Source organism: Canis lupus, chromosome 27 (assembly GCF_048164855.1).
Source record: "Canis lupus baileyi chromosome 27, mCanLup2.hap1, whole genome shotgun sequence".
Taxonomy (NCBI): domain Eukaryota; kingdom Metazoa; phylum Chordata; class Mammalia; order Carnivora; family Canidae; genus Canis; species Canis lupus.
Window position 1 is genome coordinate 22,221,840 of NC_132864.1, and position 25,330 is coordinate 22,247,169.

General features: G+C 46.0%; 2 protein-coding genes across 14 annotated transcripts in view; one reads left to right on the forward strand and one right to left on the reverse strand.

Moving 5' to 3' along the window:
• The first annotated feature begins 5,643 nt into the window (after positions 1-5,643).
• On the forward strand, positions 5,644-15,679 carry PRKAB1 (protein kinase AMP-activated non-catalytic subunit beta 1). Its single transcript, XM_072802757.1, has 7 exons — positions 5,644-6,165; positions 8,648-8,811; positions 10,021-10,114; positions 10,399-10,513; positions 12,621-12,754; positions 13,984-14,052; positions 14,304-15,679. The coding sequence occupies exons 1-7, from the start codon at positions 6,007-6,009 to the stop codon at positions 14,379-14,381; spliced, it is 813 nt and encodes a 270-aa protein (XP_072658858.1). The 5' UTR covers positions 5,644-6,006; the 3' UTR covers positions 14,382-15,679.
• A 4,649-nt stretch (positions 15,680-20,328) lies between these two features.
• CIT (citron rho-interacting serine/threonine kinase) overlaps positions 20,329-25,330 on the reverse strand; it is a 165,096-nt gene continuing 160,094 nt past the window's right edge. For all 13 annotated transcript variants that reach the window (XM_072802746.1, XM_072802750.1, XM_072802751.1 and 10 more), the window contains 2 exons: positions 23,761-24,061; positions 20,329-22,755 (listed from right to left, as the gene is read on the reverse strand). In XM_072802746.1, the coding sequence (XP_072658847.1) occupies positions 22,732-22,755; positions 23,761-24,061 (325 nt within the window). In that variant the 3' untranslated portion in view covers positions 20,329-22,731. The remainder of the gene's footprint in view (positions 22,756-23,760; positions 24,062-25,330) is intronic.

The window sequence follows — 25,330 nt, forward strand, 5'->3', positions numbered from 1 at the left end:
TGGTATTCAGTACAGTCAGTATCCTATAACCACCATCTATATTGTCCTAAAACACTTTCATCACTCCCAAGGGACACCCTGTAACCATTAAGCAGACATTTCCCTCCTCCCTCCAGCCTTAGGCAACCACTAGCCTGCTTTCTGTTTCTATGGATTTACCATTCCAGATATTTCATACGAATGAAATATGTGGCCTTTTGTGGCTGCCTTCTTTCACTTAGCGCATTTTCTTTTCTTTTCTTTTTAAGATTTTATCTATCTAAGAGAGAGAGAGAAAAAGAGAGAGCATGCAGGTGCAAGGGGGAGGGGCAAAGGGAAAGGGAGAAGCAGGCTCCCTACTAAGCAGGAAACCCAAGCTCTGGCCCTAGCGCAAGGGAAAGGTTTAACTCCCTAAGCCACCCAGGCGCCCGTACTTAGCATAATATTTTCAAAGTTCATCCACCTTGTAGCTAACCCCTGAGTTAACAGCAAAAGCCACAAGGCATTTATCTACAACCGCCCACCTTAATCTCCAGCTACTGAATCCAAGGCCACTGGCACAGAGGCTGCACCTGCTGCTCTCTGAGTCCCCAGGAAGGCCCTCCAAGGCCCTCAGCAGCCCCGGGGTCAGGACCCCTGAACAGGCAGGACTGCAGGTCACCCTTGCACTGATGATGGAGCTGGGGATGATCGGAGGGAGCCCCTTGGGCCGCAGGAAGGAGTCTGGGCTGAAGCAGAGGGACATGCCCAGAGCCCAGGGATGGGGCTGGGCAGGGAGCCTCACACCCTGGCCGCCCATTCTCCTCCTGGCGCTGGGGCTCTAGCTGCACCAGGCGAGGTCCCCTCCCTGATGTGGTCCCAACCCCGCGGCCTCACCAAGGCCAAGCACTCATGTGTCGCCACACCTGTCCAAGGCCACCAGCTGGTGTTGCACCTCCAAGCAGAGGGAGACAGCTGTACTGTGCCTCCAGGTGACTGTCGCCACCCCTAGACCCACCGGGTAGCTGCTGTCAGCAAACCAAGGCCAACAGGCTGCAGCCAGATGCCACCAAAGCCCCAATTGAGTCCAAGCGTTTATTTAGGAGCTGATCCCAAGACGTAACAAAGGAAAGAGAAGGAAGCCAACAAATTTAGTGCACCTTTATGATCAAGTCACTGCATTGGGCAACAGGGTTCCACTGGGGACCTCTGTAGGGACACGAGATGGAACATATCTTAGAGCTGTCCCACCCAGTGGGCAAGGGAGCTGAGGTATCTATTCACTAACTTCTGTGTGTCACTGGTGAGCATGGCTCACAAGATTTCCAATCTGTGGCCTGTCTGGCCTCCCCCTTGCACATGCCAAGAATGCTCTAGAAGGACCTCAGGCAGAGTCACACATTCTTACAGTAGGAAACCTTGGGCTTATACAAAGGATGCATGCAGTTTGCAGATGAAGGGCAGTGATCATCACAATGCATGTTAGAGGAATTATCAAACTCTGATCCTCAAATCCCTGGGAATTCACACTTAATTTTTTTCTTTCAGGAGCTCACATTTTAACGAGACAAATACAGACTTCTTTTTTTTTTTCCACCTTAGTTGAATCTTTGCCCAAAAATTGCATTAGTTTGCTTCAATCATCATCTCAGGAAAGGGAAGAGGTATACATCCTTTTCTCCTTCATTCCTTCAAAACTTCTTGAAAAAGAGCGGACTCAGGCTGAACTTTACTAAGACAGATGTATTACCTTGAACTGGGCACTATTCCCTGCTAGGTCTCAGTTTAGCCTATATGTGAAGCTATTTCTTTAAAAAAAATTTTTTTTTCTTGAAAAGAAAACAAAGATACAAATACAAAATTAATATGTGGCTTAGTGAATTATTATAAGATGAATGCTTTAATAACCATCACCCAGGACAAGAAATAGAATTTTGTCAGACACCTTGCAAGTCATAAAATGAGGCTATTTGCCAATTAAGGTTTCTTCCCTGGGAGTCTATGCTTTCAAAATTTCAACTCTGTATTTTTATGATCGGCTTATTTTTTTTTAAGATTCAGCCCTACCCCCAAATTCTATGATATTATAAAATGTATATAAATCATTATGTCAATCAGATAACATGACTCCCATACATAAACTCTCCCATGAATTCCCACTGACTTGGGAGTAAAATTCAGAAAGTTCACTGTGACCACCAAGGCCCAAAAGGATCAAGCCTTTCCTCCCATTTCCCAGTATACTCCAGCCACCATACAAATCACCTCTATATTTCTTCAGCATGTAAAACTCATACCCACTCAGGGCCTTTCCATTTTCCCTCTGCCTGAAATGCTTCTCCTGAATTCTTCTCCCATCTCTTTCTTGTCATTATGGTCTCAACTGAACTGTTACCCCCTAAAGAGGGTCCTCCATGAACACCTCATCTAAAGTAGTACCCCAGTCACTCTCTCACATAATTTCATTTGTTTTTTTCATAATAGTAATCATTCCAGAATTATCCAGCTTATTTATGTTTGTGTATTTGTTTGTGTATCTATCTGCCACACAGGGCCCTTCAGCTTTGCAAAAAGATTAACATTGTCCTCTTATTCCTTTATCCCCAGCACCCAAAACAAAGCCTGGTATAAATTGGCTCTCCACAAATATTTGTGGACCAAATACCATGGAATGAACTCATTTTACTTCTGTGTCAGTGACTACCTCTCTGTCACAATGACATTTGCATCTCAGAGGGGAGAGAACACAGGAATGTCTACCAAGAAAAGATGGACAAGTCTGGCCAACATTGTCAGTGTTATTTATGTTGGCTAGGCGAATTTCAGAAGGCCTGGTAGAAATCCAGGTAGGCCAACTAAAAAGTAAGCTTACAACTCTATCCCAACAGCTTTAAGGCACTGCAGTCTGTCTTCTTTGGCCAGGGTTACTATAAAAAAGTATCACAGACTGAATGGTTTAAACAACAGAAGTCTACTTTTCCATAATTCTGGACACTGGAAAGTCCAAGATCAAAGTTCAGGCAGGTTTTGCGCTCTAGTGAGAGCTCTCTTCTTGGTTTTCAGATGGCTACTTTGTCCTCACATGCCCTTTCTTCTGAATGTGCATGGAGAGAGAGAATGGGGAAGTGGGGAGATCTGGGGCCCACGCTGTCACAGGGCAATCTTATCCAAGCCAGAGCAGGAGTCTTAAAACTTTCTTCATGCATAAAAACATCTGCATAGCTCAGATAAAGTGTCCATAGTTCATGTGTTCTTTATTACCTCTCAAGTTGTTTGGAGAAGAACCCAAAGCTCAATATCCTCGCATCCATGGCTTCCTCACTGCCTAATGTGAGCAACAAAAAACAGCTCAAAGGATGTATTCTGGACTATCCACCAGCCTGTCTTAAGTCCCCCCTGGGCACCACTAGAACCGCTTGCCTACCTGAATTATTGCTTTCTGTGAGTCTGTTTCTACCTTTACTCTGTAGATTCTTTTGGGGTTGATATCACATCTTATTTATTTTTGTCTTTGAAAACATTTTTTTAATTGCAAAAGTAGTACATCCTCACAGTAGAAAAAATTTCAAACAATAAACAAAAAAGAGAAAGTCCCCTTTCAATCTGCTTCTGTTTCCAATCTCACTCCTCTCCCCAGACGGGACAACTATTAACAGTTTGTTGTATATATTTTCAGAACTTTCCATTCACAAAAATAATAATGCCAATAAAAGTGCTAACCTCTGTTCAATGTTTACTGAATCAGGTGCTATGCTAAGCACTTTCCATGCATGTTCTCAGTTAACTCTCAAAACAAGCCTATAAGGTCGATGTTATTTTATTTCCTATTTCACAAAAGAGGAAAGGTAGGTGACAGTTACAAACAAGGTAAAGCCAGAACTTAAATCCAGGTAAGCTGACTTTAGGGCTCATGCTCTTAAACTCTATTGTTCTGCCACTTGCTTTGGGATTTGGAATGCCATAGACATTTCTCCCCAGTTACTCACAGAATTCTATTTCCTCCTTTTTCAAAGTTGTTCAGTATTCTATAAAATGAATGTATTTAGTTCATTTTGTTATTCTATTGACACACTTTTTTAAATGTTGCAGTCTTTCATTGCCTTATTTTATCAAATCTAAGAGCCCATTGATTTTAAGAAGCACCCAGTTTCAAAGCGATTAAAAAGTGAAATAAAATATGCATCTTGAAAAAAAGTGCATCTTAGAATCAATGTAAAGTGGCATCAGACACCTTGCTGCAAATGAACACGCATCCATATAACTTGCATGTGTATATTTCTGAAGTTCCCTGGAAGTAAAATTGTGCACTAAGATGAAGGTGCATTTTAAAAATTTTGATAGCCACTACCAAATCCCCTCCAGGAGACCATTTCTCAGTCATATCTCTCCCATTTTCTTAGCACAGTGCCTGGCACTTTGGAGGTATCAAATAGATGGTTGCTGGCCCAGCAAGTACAAAGTATTTTTGAGATACTCACATGCAAAACAAAAAGCAAAAACAAGAACAAAAAACCCCCTCCACCCCCGAAAAAAAGCCATGACAGTGGCTGACAGCAAGATTAGAATATTTTAGGACCACAATGTGTGCTAAAGCACTGGCCACAATAAGTGACAAACGCTAGTAAGTTAATTTTATGCAGAATTATGTGACCAAAGTGGTTATAAAATATCTTCCAATATTATCTACCAAAAGGCTGTGCACTCAATTTTTTAAAAATATACTACTAAGGGCACCTGGGTAGCTCAGTGGTTGAGCATCTATCTGCCTTTGGCTCAGGTGGCGATCCCAGTTCCTGGGATCCAGCCCCCATGGGGCTCCCCACAAGGAGCCTACTTTTCCCTCTGCCTCTCTCTGTGCGTCTCTCATGGATAAATAAATAAACAAACAAATAAATTTTTTTTTTCAAATAAATATTTTTTAAATTAAAAAATAAAAATACACTAATAACTCCAGAGTTTTATGACCCTTCAGTTGCGAGAAATTTCCAAAACTCTTATGGTCTGTCATTTTCTCAAACACCTGCAAGGCTACTTGCCTCAGAATCACCTGGAGTGCTTATTAAAATGCAGAACCCACTCCAGAGCTTTGGAATCATAATTTCTGGGGCTTCGAGCCGGGGAATCTGCATTTTATGCAGGCAGCGAGTCTAAGGCACTCACAGCCCTGGGAGCTAGCGCATTAACGGGCTTTAATACGATGAGTCTCTTAATTAGATTAGCACCTTAACAACATTTTTGGCTGCTGAGTACAGAGTCAGCTGGAAGTGGGCAAAGATGGCTAAAATAGTTAATAGTAGGGTGCCTGAGTGGCTCAGTCCCTTAAGCCTCTGCTTTTGGCTCAGGTCATGATCCCGGAGTCATGGGATCGAGCCCCGCCTCCGGCTCCCTGCTCCTCAGGAGTCTGCATCTCCCTCTCCCTCTCCCTCTCCCTCTGTGAGCTCTGTCTCTCAAATAAATAAATAAATCTTTAAAAAAAAATAAAAAATATATATAAAAATAAAATAGTGAATGGCATCACTCACTTCTTCGCAGAGACACCCCGCGCTGGCACGCCCCCTGCCGGCCTTCAGCAGGCTGGTCCTGGGTCTGGCCCTAGCGGCCGACTGCGCCTGCGCGCTCCGAGGCGGGCGGAGGCCTCCTCAGAGCGCGGCGACCGAGCCAAGCCGGACCGGAAGCGGAACTGAGGTCGAGTTAGCCCCGTGCGCTTCGCCGGCCGCCACCGCCCCCACTCCGGATCCCCGGGGACTCGCAGACGCGCCGGAAGCGGAAGTTGCTAAGAGGTGGGGGGAGTTGTCGGGGAAGTGCCGAGGTATTTTCGGGAGATTTGGGTTCAGCGAGGTAGGGAAGCGTCGCCGTCCTTCTCACCCGCCTCGAGCCGGCTGCCGGCCCGGAACCCTCGCCTGAGGGGTGTGGCACTTGGGGCTCCGACTCCTTCCGCGGGGGGCGGGGAGGAGCGACCTGCTTGTGACCCGCTGGTTGCCGGAGTCCCCGGCCCCTTCCCTGGAGTGAGGCCCGGTCCGGCTTCCCGGTGTCCCCGGAGACCCCGCCATGGGCAACACGAGCAGCGAGCGGGCCGCGCTGGAGCGGCAGGGCGGCCACAAGACGCCGCGAAGGGACAGCTCGGGGGGCGCCAAGGACGGGGACAGGCCCAAGATCCTGATGGACAGCCCCGAGGACGCCGACCTCTTCCACTCCGAGGAAATCAAGGTGGGGGCGGCGGGGATCCGGCCCTCGTTGACTAATACTGAGGGGGAGGAGCCCTCTGCTAGAGTCCCCGCCACGTCCCCTCTTAATTAAAACCCATCGCAGGTGGGACGGAGGTGATGCTTCACTCCGTGCGCTTAAAAGCCAGATGGCCCTGTAAGAGCCCTCTTAGCAGTCCAGGAACCTGTGTCTAATTACCGATGAGACAGTCACCCCGAGGGAGGAGGCACTAACTTCGTTTAACATCATTAAGGAGAAAGCAGCGCTGGGACAGGCGTTTCAGATCCTTAATTAATTAAGATCGTTGAGCTAGCAGCAGGTGAGCCCCAGTCTCTGCTTTCCTCTTAGGTATAATTAGTTTCACAGCTTTGAGAAATCTTTCCTCACCTTTATTAGAAAAAAAAAAAAAAAGCCTGGCACTTTTTTTCTGGTAGCTGGTTTTGCAGTTTATTGTCGATTTCGGAGACAACCCAGAGCCCGTGTATAAGCTGAAAGTCGAGTTGCACAGCCCCCTGCGGGTGCCGGAGGTGTTTTGTTTTTCCCGGAACTTTTGGTTCAGGGAGCTACTTGAGAGCGGTCCCTATAAAAGGAATTCCACTTTGGGAGGTCAGTGGGTGAGGGCAGTGTAAGCCTGGAAAGGGGGCAGCCAGCTGCTGCTCACCTTCTCTCTCCTGGTGTGTAAGTAGGACTTCATATTTTAAACAGACCAAAGCAAATATTTTTGCAGGCCAGATTTGGACATCCTACCCTAATCTGCTTTAATTCATCAAAACTTTGAAGATGAGTCTTGACTCCTGCTTCAGCCACATCTCTCTTAACCACCTGATGGGGTCTTGTGTTTCCAGCTGCAGGGCCCAGGCCTGGTCACCAAAGCCAAGGACACCTAGTGGTTTTGGCAGCTGATAACCATGTGGTATATCCTAAGAAGGGAAGAACTGATCCCGTAAGGACAATGCCACAGAGTAGTTTTAGGAAGAATCAAGGTGTCTCCCCAGCCCAGTATATTCTCTGTTAGTACATTAATCATCAATCATGCATATTAGTCATCATTGCCCATTTGGCTAATTGCCTGGCAACTCATTCCACCTTTACTCATATTTTTTTTTTCTCAGATGTTGGGCTTGGTGATCACATTACTATCTTAAATCCTCACTTGGATTTTTGGCTTTGAGTCTCACTCTAGGGAGTCTGCTTTTACTGGGCCGTCTGTCCTGTGATTTGCACCTGCTTTGTGATTTTCATTGCATTCCTGAGGAGCTCCGTACGAAGTGAACTTTGGAATCTTGTTTCTCCAGTGATTGACATCCTTTCCCCTAGAAATAATTGTGGCCTAAGGACAGCTATTGAAGACACCTTAAGAACCAAACTACTTTCTTCGAGAAGTAGCTGTTGTTGCTCTTCCAAAATTCCTACGAGAAACGTTTAGCATACAGAGGATCTCTGGATAATTTCTTGATTTTAGATAGTGTCCATTATCACTTTTTCCAAAGTTACTAAAATGATGCAGCAGACTCACTGGATTGAATGCCTGAAACTCCCCAAAAAAGTTGTGGATTATTTTAGCTACACTACTTCACCATTTTGGCTGTGGTTAGTTATCACCTTCTCAGTGGCAGGGGACTCCAGTCCTTATTCTTTAATCTGTAGATCTTGTTCAATCTTTAAAGAATGCAAGTGTCATTTAAGATAAGCTCCAGTCAGTATTTGAAGTGAAGGTCTTAAAAGCTCGCTCAGCAACACCTTTAAGTGTCTCTCCCAGCCTGGAATTCCTGCTCTTTTAATGTCTTTGGCTTCTGACTAGGAAATATGTAAAAGATCCATAAGCACATATATTTCACCCAGAGTTGGGTGTGTTTATTTCTCTCTTATTTCGCAATACCTCAGTTACATAGCACTTTCTGCTCTAGAAGTTTCTGTTTGCCATACAGAGGGTCAGAGACTATGGTCTTACCTTTTTTTCCCAGTGTCTTGGACGTCACTTTAAATATTTTTTCCCTTAGAATCTAGATTTATGAGTTTTCCAGTTGACAGCTCTGGAATTGTCCCTGATAAATTTTCATGTACTTCAAATCTTGTTAATTAAGGGAAGAAAAATGAATGACATTTACCAATCTGGTCTTGAATTCATTGCACCCTCCTCCAAGTGAGTTCTGCAATTTCTCCTAATGTTTTGGTGTAGATCTCTTTAGTAACAGTATTGACAGCTCATAATTATTAAGTACTTACTGTGTGTCAGACACTACGCAGAGCGTTTTATATGGACCCTCTCATTCAGTCTTTCCCAACTGTAAGAAACGATTGCTTTTGTTAGGTCCGTTTTGCAAGTGGGGAGAGCAAGGCACAGCTATCAAGTTAATGAGCTTAAATATGAACCTAAGTAGTAATTGCTGCCTCTTTAGAATGAATTGTCCACATTAGAGTACCTATCTATTGTAGGGAGCTCACTAGTGGCTTCCTGTCCCTCAGCAAACTGTTCTGTTTCTAGGCTCCAGAGAAGGAGGAATTCCTGGCCTGGCAGCACGATCTGGAAGTGAATGATAAAGCCCCGGCCCAGGCTCGGCCAACAGTATTTCGATGGACGGGAGGCGGAAAGGAAGTTTACTTATCTGGGTCCTTCAACAACTGGAGTAAACTTCCTCTCACAAGAAGGTAATTGCCTGGGCAGTATTCACGTATTTGTCTTAATTCAGGGATACTCTGGTTTCTAAATGGGGAATAGAAAAGGATAGTTTTATAAAATAGATGCTGAATGGAAAATAATTTTGCTTAGTAATTCACAAGGTTCACACCCCACACCCAGTTAGTCTCTAGGTTTAGAGCACGCTTAGAAGAAAACATCTCTCAGTTATGAGTATTTCACAGACGTCTTTGACTTCAGATATGCAGCTGTGTGTTTGCTTAGGCAAGACTTCTGCTGTAGAAAGAGAGAAATCTGTTCCTAGTGCAGTGGAGAGAGAGCATTGAGCTGTGAATCTTCAAGACTGGGATTTGAGTCCACTATTGGCTGAGCTAACCTCTCAGTGACACCTGAGTCCCAGGGTTCCTATCTGTAGGAAGGAAATACCGAACAGATAATCTCTGAGGTTCCTTCTAACGTTGATTCTCTGTGTATTACTTTTGTTTGGAAGGGACCTGTTATATACGTATCATTAATAAAATAGTTGATCAGGAATCCTAGCATGGAACTTGTGTCTCAAGTTGTCACTATAAAAGGGTCTTCACTCATGAGTACTCTTGATGAAACAGAGGGAGAAATTGTGCCCTGCTAGGTCAGGCCTGATACTGTCACAGCCCACATGCTTTGCCAGAGGTGAGGTCAGTATAGGAGGGAGACACTCAGCAGTTACAAGTCATTGTAAGTCAGCAAAACAAAGCTTTCCTGGAACCTTATTCTAGTAGTGAAGCAAGTTTCTTTAGAGACCTATTTGTGGATCCTGTGAAATCGATCCAATCTCCTGCCCAAGGCAGACTGACAAAGAATAAAACTTTGCAGCATGCAGTTTATCTTGACTTGCTGTCCTCCTCTGGCATCCACGTTGCTAGGTGGTATTTTGCCTGCAAGTTGAAAAGGACACATGCCTGTTTGTTGACCTTTTGATGATAGGAATGGGGATTATTCCTGCATTTGAGCAAAGTGAATCCTCAAGGCACCCTCTTGCACTGCTGCTTCCTTACAGCTTTTCTAGAAAGAGATCATTCTACTGAATTGTCTTTAGTGGTTAAAAGTGTTTATTCTTCTGCAGCTGAACTCTTGGCTTTACATAGAAAGTTTTGGTTTTGTTCGATGGCTGATTTTGTAAGTAAGCTTAAGAGGGCAGCTCACCCAGCTAAAATCCTCTGCTTCCTTTTCCCTTGCAGCCACAATAACTTTGTAGCCATCCTGGACCTGCCTGAAGGAGAGCATCAGTACAAGTTCTTTGTGGATGGTCAGTGGACACATGACCCTTCTGAGGTACTCTACCTCCTGCCTTTGGTCCTCTGACTGCCTACACAATCCAAACAAATCATTTTCCCTTATCGAGTGTGCCAGGTCCCTTTGTCCTGCTGGTAAAAAGTCCCTGTGTGTGGCTCAGCTAGTTAGCAGTGCTGATGGTCAGACTTACGGGCAGACTTGATGGAGAGGAGCAGATTGGCTAGCCAGGAGGTGAGACCTTCCAGCCAGGAATTCAAAATCCTCAAAAGAATAACTCCAGAGACCTTCCATGTTATGATTTCTGCCTGTCTGTCTCTTCCCAGCCAATAGTAACCAGCCAGCTTGGCACAGTTAACAACATCATTCAAGTGAAGAAAACTGACTTTGAAGTATTTGATGCTTTAATGGTGGATTCCCAAAAGTGCTCCGATGTGTCTGGTATGAACAGTTATTTTATACCACGTGTGTGCAGGTGGGGGCTATGCAATCTAGAAATACTCTTATTTCTCTTGCCTCTCACTCTTGAGCTCAAGCTGCCCAGTCGGGTGGATGTTTGTAGCTCCCTGATGAGCCACAAAAGTAATTCCTAACTCTGTCAGGTCAGGTTGTTGAAATCTAGCTCCAAGGGAGCTGTAAGTCATTTTTTTTCCCCCGCGCTCATCTCCGGTATTTGGTAGGTCTGCTTAGCCACCGAGAGCAGACAGTGGAAACAGAACCAGAGCTTGATCTCGTGCCAGGGGCAGGGCCCAAGAGGCCCTGGAACATTGTACTGGGTTGGTGATGAGCCAGTTCAGGGGAAGCCTGCCAGCTCCCGGCCCACGACCCTCTGGGGGTGCCTCCCTAAAGAGTTTCAGCCTGACAGATGGTAAATGGACCCCTCAGTTTCCTCATGTGGTATGTTAGCACCTTCTTAGACTCCCTTTGGGGGAGAAGGAGGCTCACCACAGGAAATAGGCTAACTGTGCAGCCTGCTTGGTACCAGCCTGGTAAAACTTTCCCATCTTCCAGGAGTCAGCCAGTCATCAAGCTCTGAGTAAATTGCTTTCCATCCAGATCCACAGGAGGAAACAATACATACGATTCAGGGGCAATGATGTGTTGTAATCTAAAATGTCAATGCTGACTTTACTGCCTCTTGTAGGGATTTAAATAACTTCTGGACCCCTGTGGGAGGCAGCAAAAAAGATTGCCCAGGACTGTACCTGCTAATCTAACAAGATGGGTTCAGTTGTTTACAGAATAATTCTTTGTTGTCACCTGGGTGGGCCTGGAGTTTCTGCCACCAGGATCTCTTATTCTTACCAGTTCAGGAACCAGAGTGGTAAATTGACCATGGTGGATTTGCTGTGGCTGAAAAGCCAGCTTGTTGAGCAGGAATGGGAAATCCAAAAATGGTGTTCTCTCTGGATAGCTAATGTTTTAGAGAAGTCATTTGTTTCTTTCTCAGATAGGTGGGAATTGGGGTTGGAGGAAATGCCCAAATATCCCCTACTTACTGGTACATGTGATTTTAGGCCACATACCGTAGCTTTTAGTCAAGTTTCTGCAGCTTAGACCACCTGGGGAAAGAAAATTGGCCCCTCACTGCCGGTAAGCCAACATCCGGCTCTGCATAGACTTCATATTTAGGTACTCACTTTCTCAAAATATATATTTACTCCTAATGGCTCAGTTTTCTGCACTTAATGCTTTTCTCAGTTTCCTGCTGTCATATGGTTGGGTCGTGTGAAGGGAGCCTGCACCCTAGAAAATGACGTCAAGGGAATTGGCAGAACCCAAGCGTATCAGATTTATTCTGGAGAGTCCCAAGGATCAGGTGACCAGAACCCCTCCCAGGTGTCCATTGAAAAACAGCTCAGTCCCTTCCAGCTGGCCATACATCGCTAAGTGAGTTGCCTCTAGCCTTGTGGAACACTGCCTTCTAGAAGCTTCTTAATATATCTGTATAATCAAGACACTCAAGCAAGAGTTTGAAAAGAACCTAAGATGGTAGAGTCAAAGAGCCTATAGAGATCAGGTTTTCAAATTTTTTATTTTTGGTTTTAGTTTTGAAATGTCCTTTTGCCTCAAATAACCTGTTCTTTGTCACTCTGTATAAACAGTCTGCTTTATATTCTGTTTTATTCTGGCCAGTGGTGCTCAGACTTTGGACTTGGCTGCTTAAGCCTCACTTGAAGCCCTGAGCTTCTTTGTGGTATTTGCCAGCCCAGCCCAAGGCGAGGAGCATTATTCTGCAGGGGCCTGTCTGGTTAGGTTACTATGAGCAGCCTCCTTGTTAGCCTGACCCAGAATCACCAGCTTCGCCACCACTGCTGTCTGCCGCCAGGGCATCCGAGCTCACTGCTGGATTTTATGCCAGTCACCCAAATCCCAGAGAGTTTTCTCATTGCCTCTCCTCTTCACCCTTGGGGCCTGTATAGTCTCCAAGGGAGTATAACTCTACATTGAGGGGATAAGGAAAACTAGATGATGCCACAAATTCAACAAGACTGCTCCTAAAACACCTAATTTTCAAAGTAAATATCCTGTCACCATCTCCCAACAGAGCTGTCCAGCTCCCCACCAGGACCCTATCATCAGGAGCCCTATGTCTCAAAACCAGAAGAACGGTTTAAAGCACCACCCATTCTCCCTCCGCATCTGCTCCAGGTCATCCTGAACAAGGACACAGGGATTTCTGTGAGTACAGGCATCTGCCAGGACCATTCTCTGTGGCCCTGTGCTGCTGCTCCCCTTTCTGACCACACCTGAGAAAGCAGTTGGTAAAAAGGTTTCCTTGTTGCCCCTCGGTGTTAACTGCTGGGGTCCCCCTCCACTGTGGGGATGGGCACAGCCAGCAAGATGTTCCCCAAGTGTGGCTCTTGCTTTCCCATCACACAGAGCTTTTCTGAACTTGTCTTCCTTACGTTTCACTCCTGCCTCAGCACCTTCCTTGTAAATCGTAATGAAACACATAACCACCCCTTCTTGGTAAGCTACCAAATGGAACTCCTCCTCGGGCCCCCACATTTTAGCATTGAATCTTAATCACTTGCTTTCAAAAACGTCAGTGCTCCTGGTTCCAAATGTGAGGTATCTGGGTAACACACATTTTCTCAAGGAGATTGATAGTCCTCATAAAAAGAAGTGTATATCCTCCTAGATCCTGAGGAGCACCGCATTATTACCTTGTTAATTTCCCATTTCATTTAAGTAGATAAGCACAGCATGGCTCTAATTCTTGGGAATCTGGATGTTCTCGTGTTTTATCAAGCCACCTCCTAAAATTCACGTTTATGAGGTAATAAAGCACCCATGCTGCTCTGGGCTCCACATACAAGTGTGTACAGGTGTGCTAAGATAAAGAGCTGAATGCATACATGTGCAGGTGTTTCCCCCCCCCTCCCCAGCCCCCACGGCAGTCATGGCTTGTTCCCCGGGGATTCACTGTTCTCCACGCACCAGGTGCCATGTGCCCCTACCCCCCACCCCGATTATCCACTTCATCCCTTATGCTCCCCGAGTCTTAACAGACATGAGCTTGCAGTCCACTGCTCGGGAATGTTTAATATAGATTTATCTTGCTGCTTTCTCTAAAAGTGCATTCATTGGACAACTCTTTCTTCCTGTTTCCCTTTCGATCAGGACAGAGCCATGGCCCCCTCTATAGAGGCTAAGCCTGCCCAAGACGCATATTGGGAAATGCATCCAGCAAGCCCACAGGGAGCTCCCCTTAGTTGGAGCATGAGGCACGATCCCCCATCACCTCACCTCTCACCTTAGACGAGCCACTCACTGCCCAGCTTAAACAGAAAGGGGCATGAGAGCCTGCCTCCTTTCTGTTGGTACCCAGTGCTCTGAGATAAAGGGAGAACCTTCTTCATTGCCAAATCCTAAATGTTCACCGTCTGCTTTTGTGCTTCTCACAGTGTGATCCAGCTTTGCTCCCTGAGCCCAACCATGTCATGTTGAACCACCTCTACGCACTCTCTATCAAGGTAATGACACGTTTGTTGCTGTTAGAGCTGTGTTTCTCAAAGTGTGCTCTGAGGCCCCCCCCAGCAACAGAATTACCTGGAGTACTTCACTAAAGGGCAGCTTCGGGGACCTCATCCAGACCCACAGGTTCCGGTTCTGAAGACAGAACAGGACTCTGTTTTTATTCAGCCCCCTTGATGATTCACACACAGACTAAAGTTTGAGCCCTTGACTTAGTCCTGCCTTTGATCATTTCCACCCTCTTCCTCAGGATGGAGTGATGGTGCTCAGCGCGACCCACCGGTACAAGAAAAAGTATGTCACCACGTTGTTATACAAGCCCATATGAAGAGCTGGGAGCCAGCGGTGGGCCCCAGAGAACAGTGCCACCGGGCCCCACACGTGCATGTGCTCGACTAGAGGGAACAGACTGTATATTTCTCATTTCACACCCTTAATAAGACATTTCACCCCCGCCATAGTCCTGCTCATAGGTTTGTTCCAGGCCTGGCAGCTCCCAAAGCGCCTCCGTCTGTAACAGTCCTCTTAGCACCCAGTGACAGTGAGCCCCGGCGCTCACCAGAGCTGAGAACAGAGCGAGGGAAAGTGGAAAGTCTGCAGCCCCCACACTACAGTGCATGAGGACAGGTGCAGCTCTGAAGATACATCCTCTGAATTGGTTGTGGAGATTCTTCTTAAGCCAAAAATGAACACCAGCCACTTTGCTGGTAAAATCCAGGAAGCAGGGAGTGAGGCTACACAACTCTTAATCATACATGCATTTTTAAGGCCATCAGCTTGTCCCTCCCTGTTGAGGCCTGGCTTTGGAGCTAAGAGTAAGTGCCGGTCCTCTGAAATCAAAGCAATAGATTGTTTCTGGTACTTTGCTCCAGGGAGGTATGATTTCTATAGAAATTAGAACCTGTCTGATTTCCAGGTGAAGATTTACAGTTGTTTCTTATGCTTACGTGCACTGTGTACTTTTGTTTTCAACCAGAGGTGGCTGACTCTATGGCCTTCGGGCAATTTTAAAATCACCCCACCTAGAATATAGATCATGTGAACTGTATTCAGCAATAATCTGTTTTTAGAACAGACTTTGAAAACCGCTGCCGGATTTCTCCATTTAGCCAGATGATCCTGAGGACTGACCACTGTTCGCTGGAGGGTTGTCCAGCTTTTTATTCTAATCGAAATGAGGTGGCAGTGTTACCATGAAAACTTTGGAGAAGCACCCTATGCTAGCCTGTGCTGCCTTGCTCAGGACCTCTGTCTCTACCTAGCAGTGAAGGCTGTCGCAGTTGCTGTTGCTTACTCTGGAAGGAACTTAGAACTTAACAGCAGCCTTCTAAATTTGTGTTGGGAAGACATCCTTTGGACCAAAGCAAACCTCTTTATGCTGGGCATGGTTTCTGGGAAGATGCTGCAGATGTGCCCATTAGCACAGGTTCCTGTCCCCAGGTCAGCAGAAGCTATTGTCAGGCCCTGTGTTCCTGCCCAGAGATGGAGGAACACGCTCCCTGGTTTCCAGTATTTATTTGGTAAACCTGAGTCTGGGATACCCTTTTTTTGTTACTGTTTTCCAAACACTGAATTATTGTCACCTTGATGTACAGGTTTCAATAAAGCTTTGTAAAGATAACAGAACATGTGCTTGGAGGAAGTTTTGATTTTACTCCGTCATTTGGAGAAGAGACTGGAACTCTTCCAAGGTTTACTCAGTTTGGTGCTTTTCAGTCTTTATCACATATTGGCACTCACTGAAATGGTACCATCCTTGTAGTACTCTAGGGTGAGTGACAGGGCAGCTCCAGCTGCCCCCATGGCTGAGGAACATCCCCTTGACCTACCCATTCTGCGCACAGAATTTGGAAGGCTGTTAAGGAGCCTGTAAAACTGAGCTTTGAACCACTGAGTCATGAGGGAAGCCGAGGAGAGGCTCCCAGTTTGGGCAGGTTGGTGGCATCCCCAGGTCAGAGGTTCTGCTGCCTCTTGCTCATCTGGGAGCACCATGGGATCCTGAGATCTTGATACCTGCTTGGAAGACACCAGAGTTGTTCCCATCAGCTGAAAGGAGCTCTGTTTGTTTTACCAAAAAGATGAAAGATTACATATGTTCTTTTAATTAAAGCCTTTCCTTCCCGGGCATCAGGAAACATACATTTATGAGAGAAAGGGAACCTCTGGGTCATTTGGTCCACTTGAGGTAGCAAGTAGCCTAGAAAGCTTTCCTACCTCAGTAATTAGCTGTCTCACTCTGGGAACCCTAGATTTTAAGGACTTTAGAGATTCTTTGGTAGATGGAAATAGGCAAGAATCCTCTTTCCAAAACTGGGGAAAGTATTTTTTAAATGCAATTAAAAACACCTACCTAAGCTCGAAAGTATAAAAGGGGTCTCTTCAAGCACCAGAAATGTAGAGACCATGGCCATGTTAGTCATCTGTGAGCACAGCCCCTAGATCTGCAGTGGGGACTGAGGGTGCCTGGTGTGGGACCCCTGCAGGAGTTGGACCAGAACAGCTCTGCCCTGGATGTGAGGGGGATTAGAAAATATGGCTGCTAGCCTGCGTCAGCTCAGAGGAAGCGAGAGGCTCCAGGTTGTGGGGGAAACAGCATGAACTTGGAAATCAATGTAAAAACTAATTGGAAGCCAGTAAACCCTGTAAGAGCCCTCTGTAGCCCGGTAGCCGGAGGACTCTTGAGGGAGACAGCCACCACCTGGGATCATGGTATCTGCATTCTCTTCAGCTGTTTGTGCGTCTAGAAGACTTTCCTTTAAAAGGCAACACAAAGCAACTCTCCTATGGTTCAGAAGATTGCTCACAAACCCAAATGAAAAAAGCCTCAACACCCAAGAAGCTAAAGGTAATGGAAATGATTTCACGGATGTGGAAAAGGAGACCCAAATCACAGGGGCAAAGCCAAATGTAGAAGTGAAGTGTCCTATGACCCAGGCAATGCTTTCTCTATTTGCATTCCCATTATGGGTAAGGACTGGTCACATGGTTAAAGCTTAACCCAAATTGCTTTTGAATAAAGATGTATTTTTCCCTCTGGAAATGTACACACGAATAAATTTATAGAACCAAAGGAAAGGCCTTCCTTTACATTACTAACATGTAAAATGGTATTGGGTCAATAGAACCATATGTCGAAATACTGAAACCAGAGATCAAAGGACCCAGGCAAAGCTCTTTCCTACCTCAGGCTTCACTTAACGGTATAAATGTGAGAGAAGTCAATGGTGCTCTGAAGTCAGGTCAAGCCTAACTTCATGTTGGAGTCGGCTGTTCCCCCCACCATTCCCTCCCAGAGTGTGGATGCTGGAATGAGATTAGGGATATTGATCCAGTTCAGGTGATGATTAGCTGTGTGACCTTGGGCAGGTCTACATGGCCTCTCTTAATTTGACTTCCTCCCCTGAAAAATGAGAGGGGTTAGACTAGGACTGGATGATCTTCAGACTCTTTTCATGTTGGGAGCCACAAAGCCTTTCCAACATGGATGGGATACGGCCACAAACAGGAAGTCAAGAGGCCAGAAAAGAAAGACATGGCCCTTCACTCAAGTAGGAAACTTCCAAACTCCAGAAACCAAGATTGAAAACCCAGAACATTACAGTGATCTCATCTATGGCTGAGGTCAGAGACAACCACTTCAGGGAAGAGTAAAATGTCATTTGGTTCTCAACTCCCATTATTTCTAGATGAGCACAATTTTATTGCTGAACATTCGTTTGGTTCTCTGAATACCTGATTCTTCACCAGTGTTTACAGTTTGAATGAATGAACAAGGATTAGTTGTGAGCCACTCACCTCGCCACCCAGCTTCCGAAGAATCCCTCCTTAGCACCTCTCTCAATCAGCATATTAGTGGAGGAACAAGCCAGAGCCTTCTGACCCAAACACCAATGATAATTGTCTTGAGAAAATAAGTTATGAGTGTGCACACACATTTCTTCTAAAGCCCAGGTCATCCCTACTGTTGTAATGACATCTGCAGGGCCTTCCTGAGAGCCGTCCCTGCTGTGAGCGAGACCCTTGGAGAAGATGCTGAAAGCTGCAGGAGCCAGAGCCCCCGTGTGTGGGGCCCACCCTGTCTCTGGGTCAGCTCCACTCCTAGGCTTTTTTGTCCTCGGTACAGTGAAAGGCTTTTGCCTGGGTGAAGATGTCAGCCCTCACTGCTACCTTCTCTGCCAGCCCTGGAGTGAATTCACCCATCTCCTCTGGAAAATTGTGTGGACCCTGGGTCAACTTTCATTTTCCTTTGTGGAGTGCCCTGAAAGACAGCCTGAGTTGCATGTAGTAGTAAATTGTTTTCGAAGTTCTTTCCTTTACCTTCAGTAAGACCTTCGGGGCAAACAATTCCATTAATCATTGACAGACTCAACGGAAAGCCAAGTGAACGACACTGTACTAGATTTCCACTAGCCTCACCCTCCGCAGCTTTGGAAAATAAAGCAATATTTGGTTAGGCAAGTGATAAAACATTTGTTTCATATAAACATTGTGTGCCTAGAACCAGTCTCCATGCTGTAGACATCATAAGCAATATTTAAACCGCCCAGAGAGAAATCTGACTAGAACAGGCCAAGGTTGGCACTACTGACTCTTGGACCTGATAGAAGTTCTGTGGGGGCATGGGGGCTGCCCTGTACATTGTAGGACCTACTAGATGCCAGTTGTGACAGTCAAAAATGTCTGCAGACGTCAGACGTCCTTGGGAGGGGAGCAAAGTCCCATGATATAGAACCACTGGAACAGGCCTATCCAACTGCTGTATTATGAGTAGAAGCTTAGCTGCTCCCACTCTTGCAGGCCTAGTCTTAAAGCTTTAGACTTAAATCTGCATGGATGTTTTCTAAAGCAGATCAGATTCAAGAGGCCCAGTTCTGAAGAAAAACTTGAGCTCCATTAAGCAGGTTATCTCTTTTTGGCCTAGGTCTCCAAATCCTAGTTTCATGATTATGGACTTTGCTGTGCAATCAGCATCTTTAGTCTCATGAAAATTAAGTTGAAAGCACAGAAAATGTGATGTCTGATTCTGTTTAAGAAAAAGGAAGGGTGGGGCTCCTGGCTGGCTTAGTTGGTTGTGTCTGCCTTTAGCTCAAGTCATTCTGGGGTCCTGGGTTCAGGGCCCCACATGGGGCTCCCTGCTCAGGGGGGAGTCTGCTGCTCCTACTCCGTCTGCCCTCACTTGTGCTTTCTCTTTCCAAACAAAATCTTAAAAAAAAAAAAAAAAAAAAGTGGTGGCACCATGGGAGGTTGGGCCTCATTTTATGGTGTGGCTAAGTAATCTGTCGGTTGTTTCTTTGAGGTCATTCCTTAGGGTCCAGAGAAGCTTTCTGGCACATTCCTTTTGGAACAGTTTACTTACGCTTTTTGAAGTATTCCTTGGCTGCCAAGAATTCTCATTAACTGAGATGGTTGTTGGTATTTAATGGACTTTTCCAGTATTATAAGGAAAGAAAGGTTCCAATGTTTTACTTGTTCATCTTCTGGATTATTCCCCTTCTTATAATTATGACCTTTGGCAGATTTTTCTCTCCAATAGTAAAGTAGAACAGAATTGCAACTATGGTTCCTATAACAAGCCATGTCAGCTACAACTCTGAAAATAAGATTGTGACTGTGGTCAGATTACTTCATTGGAAATGAAGCATGAAAGAAACTGGAACTATGAAAGAAACCACCATTTGCCAAAACTGATACTTGTCTGGATCAAGCAGAGTTTATACTAAAAAAAAAAATCACAAAAAAAATTTACCTCGCAGACTCTAAAAATCCATCTAGTTAAAAATAGAAGTATTTACATTTTAAATTACCTTGATCCGAACTCTTCCAAGGAAATCTACATCATTAAATCCCCATGGCCTTCTAGTGGATGAGAGAAATTTTAAGGTGACTGGTTTTCCTGGTTAGCTGCATTATACGAGGACAAGGTAATCCATTCTCAAGTAAGTCTTTCAAAATGGCCTGTTTGCCTTAGGAGTCCCCCCAGTTCCGCAGTCCTATACAGCGACGTAACAGCCAGCTCACGGTTCACTGGAAATAACGACCAAACTTCAACAGTGTCTCCACTCTTGGAGAGAATGCTGCCAAACTTCTTGACGCCAGGAGAGCAGCATGCTCTGAGCCGTGTCATTCCCCGACCCCAGAGAAAAAGCCCTCCCTTGACCCCCCACAAAAAAGGAAGCAAGGTCCCGTGTCATGATAACAAACCTTGCTGACACTGGCGCAACACTTAGGATTTTTTATGGTCTCTCAAGAAAAGAGGAGGTCGTTGCACGAAAGCAAACATTTTAGATCATTGCTTTATTTCACTATTGTTTAACAACAAAGTTCATTCCTCTCCAGGTGGATCTTGAATTGTTCCTTGTGTTCTTTTCCTCATCCTGAATAAAAAAGGTAATGAAGAAAAAGCCTGTACTTTTGGAGACCTAGAATCTTAACTTATGCTAATAAGCTTTTGACTGCAATTTCGTGGTCCGATATTTCCTGCTGGCGTCTTGGTGGTCCTACGGAGCTCCCCACCCTCAATGAAGATGGCTGTCCACAAATACCACCATTGAAACCAAAAGTAAGTGTTGAAAAATGCACCTTTTACAATAAAAAAGTAGAAACCAATTCAATTTCCTTTTTTTTTTTTTTTACGAATATAAAGTTTCTTGTAAATATGTACAGTCTTTTGAGCTAGTTCTATAGCAGGAAGCATTTCACAAATGAGACACACAATATACACTTTCAGGGCTCAAGAAGCCCATTTCTCATGGAGATCCTAAATGAAATGCCAAGACTGAAAGACCAATTTTCAGTGACCTTTCCAAATACTTGTGGACCAAGAGACAAAAACTTCAGCAAACATTCAGTCTGATCTGCCCTGGGGGAGGGAGGGGATGCAGTATGACCCCAAAGACTCCAAGCAACACATAAAACACAACAGCATGACACCTGCCAAGGGTGCAACAACATGGAGGGAGGGACGTAGGCGTTTCAAACAAGAAAGCACTTAGGTTAAGAGACGAGCAGGAAGGAGCTGGGATTTGGGCCAGGTTGCAATCTGGAAAGTGATCTGAACCGGGGACGATGCGGGCTGAAATGTGGTCATGTTCACCTGCAGTGGTGGAAACAGGTCTACCTTCCAGCCTACCTAGGATGTGACTTGGTTGTTCGAGGCGTGCCTAAGAGTCATGGAGAATCTGAAGCAAGAGATGCCTTGTGGGAGATTAAAGGCAGAAATAAGGCCGCTAGTTAGCTTGCCAACTGCAAAGCCTCTAGGTTGGTTCTTTACCGGTTGCCAGGAATTTCGCATTCTGGTAGCGGGTAGAGAGAAACCGTGTGAGCCGCGCTGCACCTAAGGAGGACCTCCCGACCCCAGCAGAGGTGGAGGAGGGGCTGCGGCTCTCTCAAACTTCCTGGTCTTAGTCTAGCCCTAGGGAAAGGCTCACTTGGGAAGTCACAGTTTCATGGGGTAGAACCGTGCTGGATTTTGTGTGAACACAGAGTCATCCACAAGGGAGTTGGCAGGGAAGCGTGAAAGGGTGAGGTGGTGGTTTGCTGAAATCCTTCTCTGGTCGTAAGGCTTGAGCGTTTGGTTTGTTTGTTCAGTGCTACAGACTGCAGCTTGTTGTGGCCAGTGAGTTGGCAAGTGGTCAGAGGGTCTCAATTCAGCGGGAGCTATGGTATGGTACTAGTACATTGGCAGAGCAACCCAAGGGGGGCAGCCAGGTCGGGGGGCAGCACATGCAGTGAACCGCCATGCAGAACTCCCGGACGGGTCTCTACCCATCCCAGGGTGGAGAACAACGCACTGTCGTGAACAGGGGGTGGGTGCCCCCGGTCCCCTCCCGGACCTAGAGACTCATTAATGCTGGGCTCCGAGCAAGTCTATTGCATGCTTTCCTGGCCAAAGCTACATGGAAAGCAGGGACAGCAGGCTGGGGAGATGATGCTGAGGGGCAGGGAGGGAGAGGTCCTCGAGGTCCCTTGGCCCCAAGTCACTGCCTCCGAGCTGAGGCCCGATGACCTCCGTACATTCTCAGCTGGTGGGAGGGGAAGTCGTCAAGGCCATAAAAGGCAATGAGAACAGTAAACATTTGGCTAAGATGTCACCCTGGGTAAAACAGGGCCATCTGTGAGGATGGACTGGAACAAGAATGAACCTACATGAGTGCAGGAGGTTAGCCAACTGGTGGGGACTCTTCTACAATACGTTTCCGTAGCAAAGACCTGATGGTGTGTTCTAGCTAAAAATGACTACAACAGGAAATACATTGCTATTCAAATCTATTAAGAATTCTGTTGTCTTAAAAAAAAAAAAAAAAAAAAAAAGGAAAACCAACCAATCCTAGGATCTTAAAGTAGCTATTAAATAGGATTCTAACCACGCTGTAGTTAGTGCAGGTTGGTTTTCTTTGATGAACTGGTACAGGCTCGAGCTAGGTATAAAAGTTTATGAATGCTCTGAAAGAGTAACAAAGTGCACAGAGAATGACCGCAGGAAGGCGCCGGCGGCCCCTAAGAGCCTTGGCCCCTGCACCACCTGGATGCAGGGTGTCCACACTGAGGCGGGTCTGGGCCCAGCTGTGCCTTGGGGTGGCTGAGCAGATGGGTGCCGGGGGCCCCTTCAGCAGAGTTCCTTAGAGTGTTTGGTGTTTTCCTGCAGATTAAGATGAGGAGTTGGTTTTCCTGGCTGAGATTTACACTGAAGACTGGTCCCAGACCTAGGAACAAAACAAGGAAGGGTTTCAACTGAGGCGGCCAGGAGTCCCTGGGCTCACCCTGTACCAGCCCGGAAGGAAGCGTACCACACCTGGTCTCCGTGCAGCCAGGTGTGACACCAGAGAGCAGAGCCAAGCTGCTGAGCTTGGAGTTTATCAGGGAATGAAATTCACGGAAAATTCTCCAAAGCTATAGATATATCTCTGTTACACACACACTGGCCCCCATTTTATCAGTGAATCAGAGGCGATAAGAAGAAACATTGGCTATTCCTCTCTCTATTGGCAGGAATCCCCACAGTGACCTGCAGGTGATATTAGGAGAATGTGACCTAGGAAACCAGCCCTACTCTCCATCCCTGGGACAGCACGGTGGCTGTGCTGCCCAGAGGGGGCCCCTGGAACTGGCTAGCCTGCCTGAGGAGGCACCAAGCACTCAGACCTTCCCCCATGTGGGGGCCCCCTTATCTTCAACACCTCCCTCCATCTCTTCATTCACTAACTTAAAAACTACATAGATAATACATGCATACGATTTAAACATTTCAAAGGGCTCAAAGTTCTAGAAAGCAACCACTGTTAACAGTTCCTATGTAGCCTTTTGAAAAAATTCTTGATGTATGTATTTGTATATGTGTATCAATAAGGCCTAAATATTCTGGGTAGTATCCTATCATTCGTGTTTAAGAGGGGAACATATACATACATATTTGCTTCTATGTATAGAATATCTCTAGAAACTGCTAATGCTGGTTGTCTCTGGGGAACGATATACTCCTTGGGTAGCTATTACATTTTAAGGTACACATGTACTCATGATCCATTTGCCTAGAAAGGCCTCTTCTTTTTTTGAAAGGCCTCTTCTTAAATACGTTTTCTTCCTAAACTGGCTATATGTCCTGAAAAATCTGAATTATAATAAATCCCCCCACCCTTTTTTAACCACAGTGGCCCTGAAGGGCCCTCAGCAACCCTGGTCACTCCTTGGGCCTCAAGATGGTGCCTCACCTTGTTGACCTGGGACAGTGGGGTCCTGACGGCTCCCACAGGCAGGCGGCCCCGGCTGCTGTCTTCAAACAGCCTCCCAGGGGAGCGCTCCCTCCGCGTGCTGAGCATCCGCCCTGGGGACTTCTCCCGCTCCAGGGGGCGGCCCGGAGACTTGTCCCTGCGCAGCTCTGTCCGCCCCTCTCGGTAGCGGTGGGGTGTGCTTGGCTCTCGAGGGTGGCCAGGGCCTTCGGGTGGCGCTGGGCTGGAGGCCACACGCTTGGTGATGTGCTCGTTGTACGTTGGCGGGCCTCGCTTGTTGGGGCTGTGGGGCAACAGGAAAGGGAGGTGTGGAGCTGAGAAGTCACAACCCCACAAGGTCCCTTTCCTCCTGAGCCACGCCCACACCCCAATCTTTAGTAGAAAAGATCCCACCTGAAGCTCTTCAGGCTTTTTGTTTTCTTTTGGTAGTGAGGACAGAGAAAGAGGACAAAAGAAAATCAAGCTTCCTGGTTTTGGTGTAGGCTTTTCCTGAGCACCTACTGTGTGCCAGACCCTGTGCTAAGCAATTCATGTGCTCTGACTCATTAAATCATCATAACAGCTCCACAAGCTGGGAACCAGAATGACCCTCATTGTTCAGACAAGAACATGGAAACAGGCTGGGGGCCTGGCCTGGGCTAGGGGGCCACAAAGCCGGGACTCTGAACCGCGTCAGTCTGATGTCTTAAGGCCCACCCTGTATCCTACTGACCTAGTATTCTGCAGAGCCTAGAAAGCACAGAAGGAAGTCTTCATTTAGGGGTTGAGGCTGCCATAAGGCCTTTGATGCAAAGGGAGCAATTTTGAGAAAGCCTGTAGTTGGCACTGTCAGCTGCTGTATCTGTCCCACTCTTCGACCTGGTGTTCAGTCACCCCTCCTTCCAGGTGGCTTTCCAAGCCTCTTTGGCACCCAATACTGATATGAGAGGTGTAGAGATCAGGCCTGAGTTAGAAAACCGAGCAGGACAGATAAAAAACGGTACAGTTGGCTCAAAACATGTCCCTGGCCCCAAAGGTTGACGGTGACTGACCAAACAATTAAAAACATCAGGGCTTTTTTGTACAGCCAATCCAACTCTCCACTCAGCCTCTGTCTAGATATTTCAAATGAAGATTTCAGCAGATACAGCCCTAGCCACCTCTCTGAAGAAGTGAGATCCAGAAACAGAATGGAGAGTCAATTCCTTCCCACTCCGATGAGCAGAAAAAGTACTCAGTCTTCATCATCTCAGCATAATTAGAGCTAGGAAAAGGGAACCTACTTAAAATGGGCACATTTGATAGAGAATATTACTTGGAGAACATATTTTGATTGATTGGGGCTTTATCTCAGAAAATAAAAGTAGAAATCAGGAAAGTAAATTTATCCTCGTTATTTTTAAAACCTAAATTACAATTGGAATTACATGCTGATTCTAAGAATGAGCCAAGGATGAATCACATACTGATTTATCTTGCTCTAATTTTTGCAACAAAATTGTATGCTAATATGCTCGATGACATATTTTTCGTCCATGTCGGACTTCTGCATTAAAGTCAAAGTCATTTCTTC

Bases quoted from the DNA above. Each gene is read 5' to 3' on its own strand.
- PRKAB1 (XM_072802757.1), top strand. From the start codon at position 6,007: ATGGGCAACACGAGCAGCGAGCGGGCCGCGCTGGAGCGGCAGGGCGGC. The intron at 6,166-8,647 runs GTGGGGGCGGCG...TTCTGTTTCTAG, and splicing joins TCCACTCCGAGGAAATCAAG to GCTCCAGAGAAGGAGGAATT. The intron at 10,115-10,398 runs GTACTCTACCTC...GTCTCTTCCCAG, and splicing joins GGACACATGACCCTTCTGAG to CCAATAGTAACCAGCCAGCT.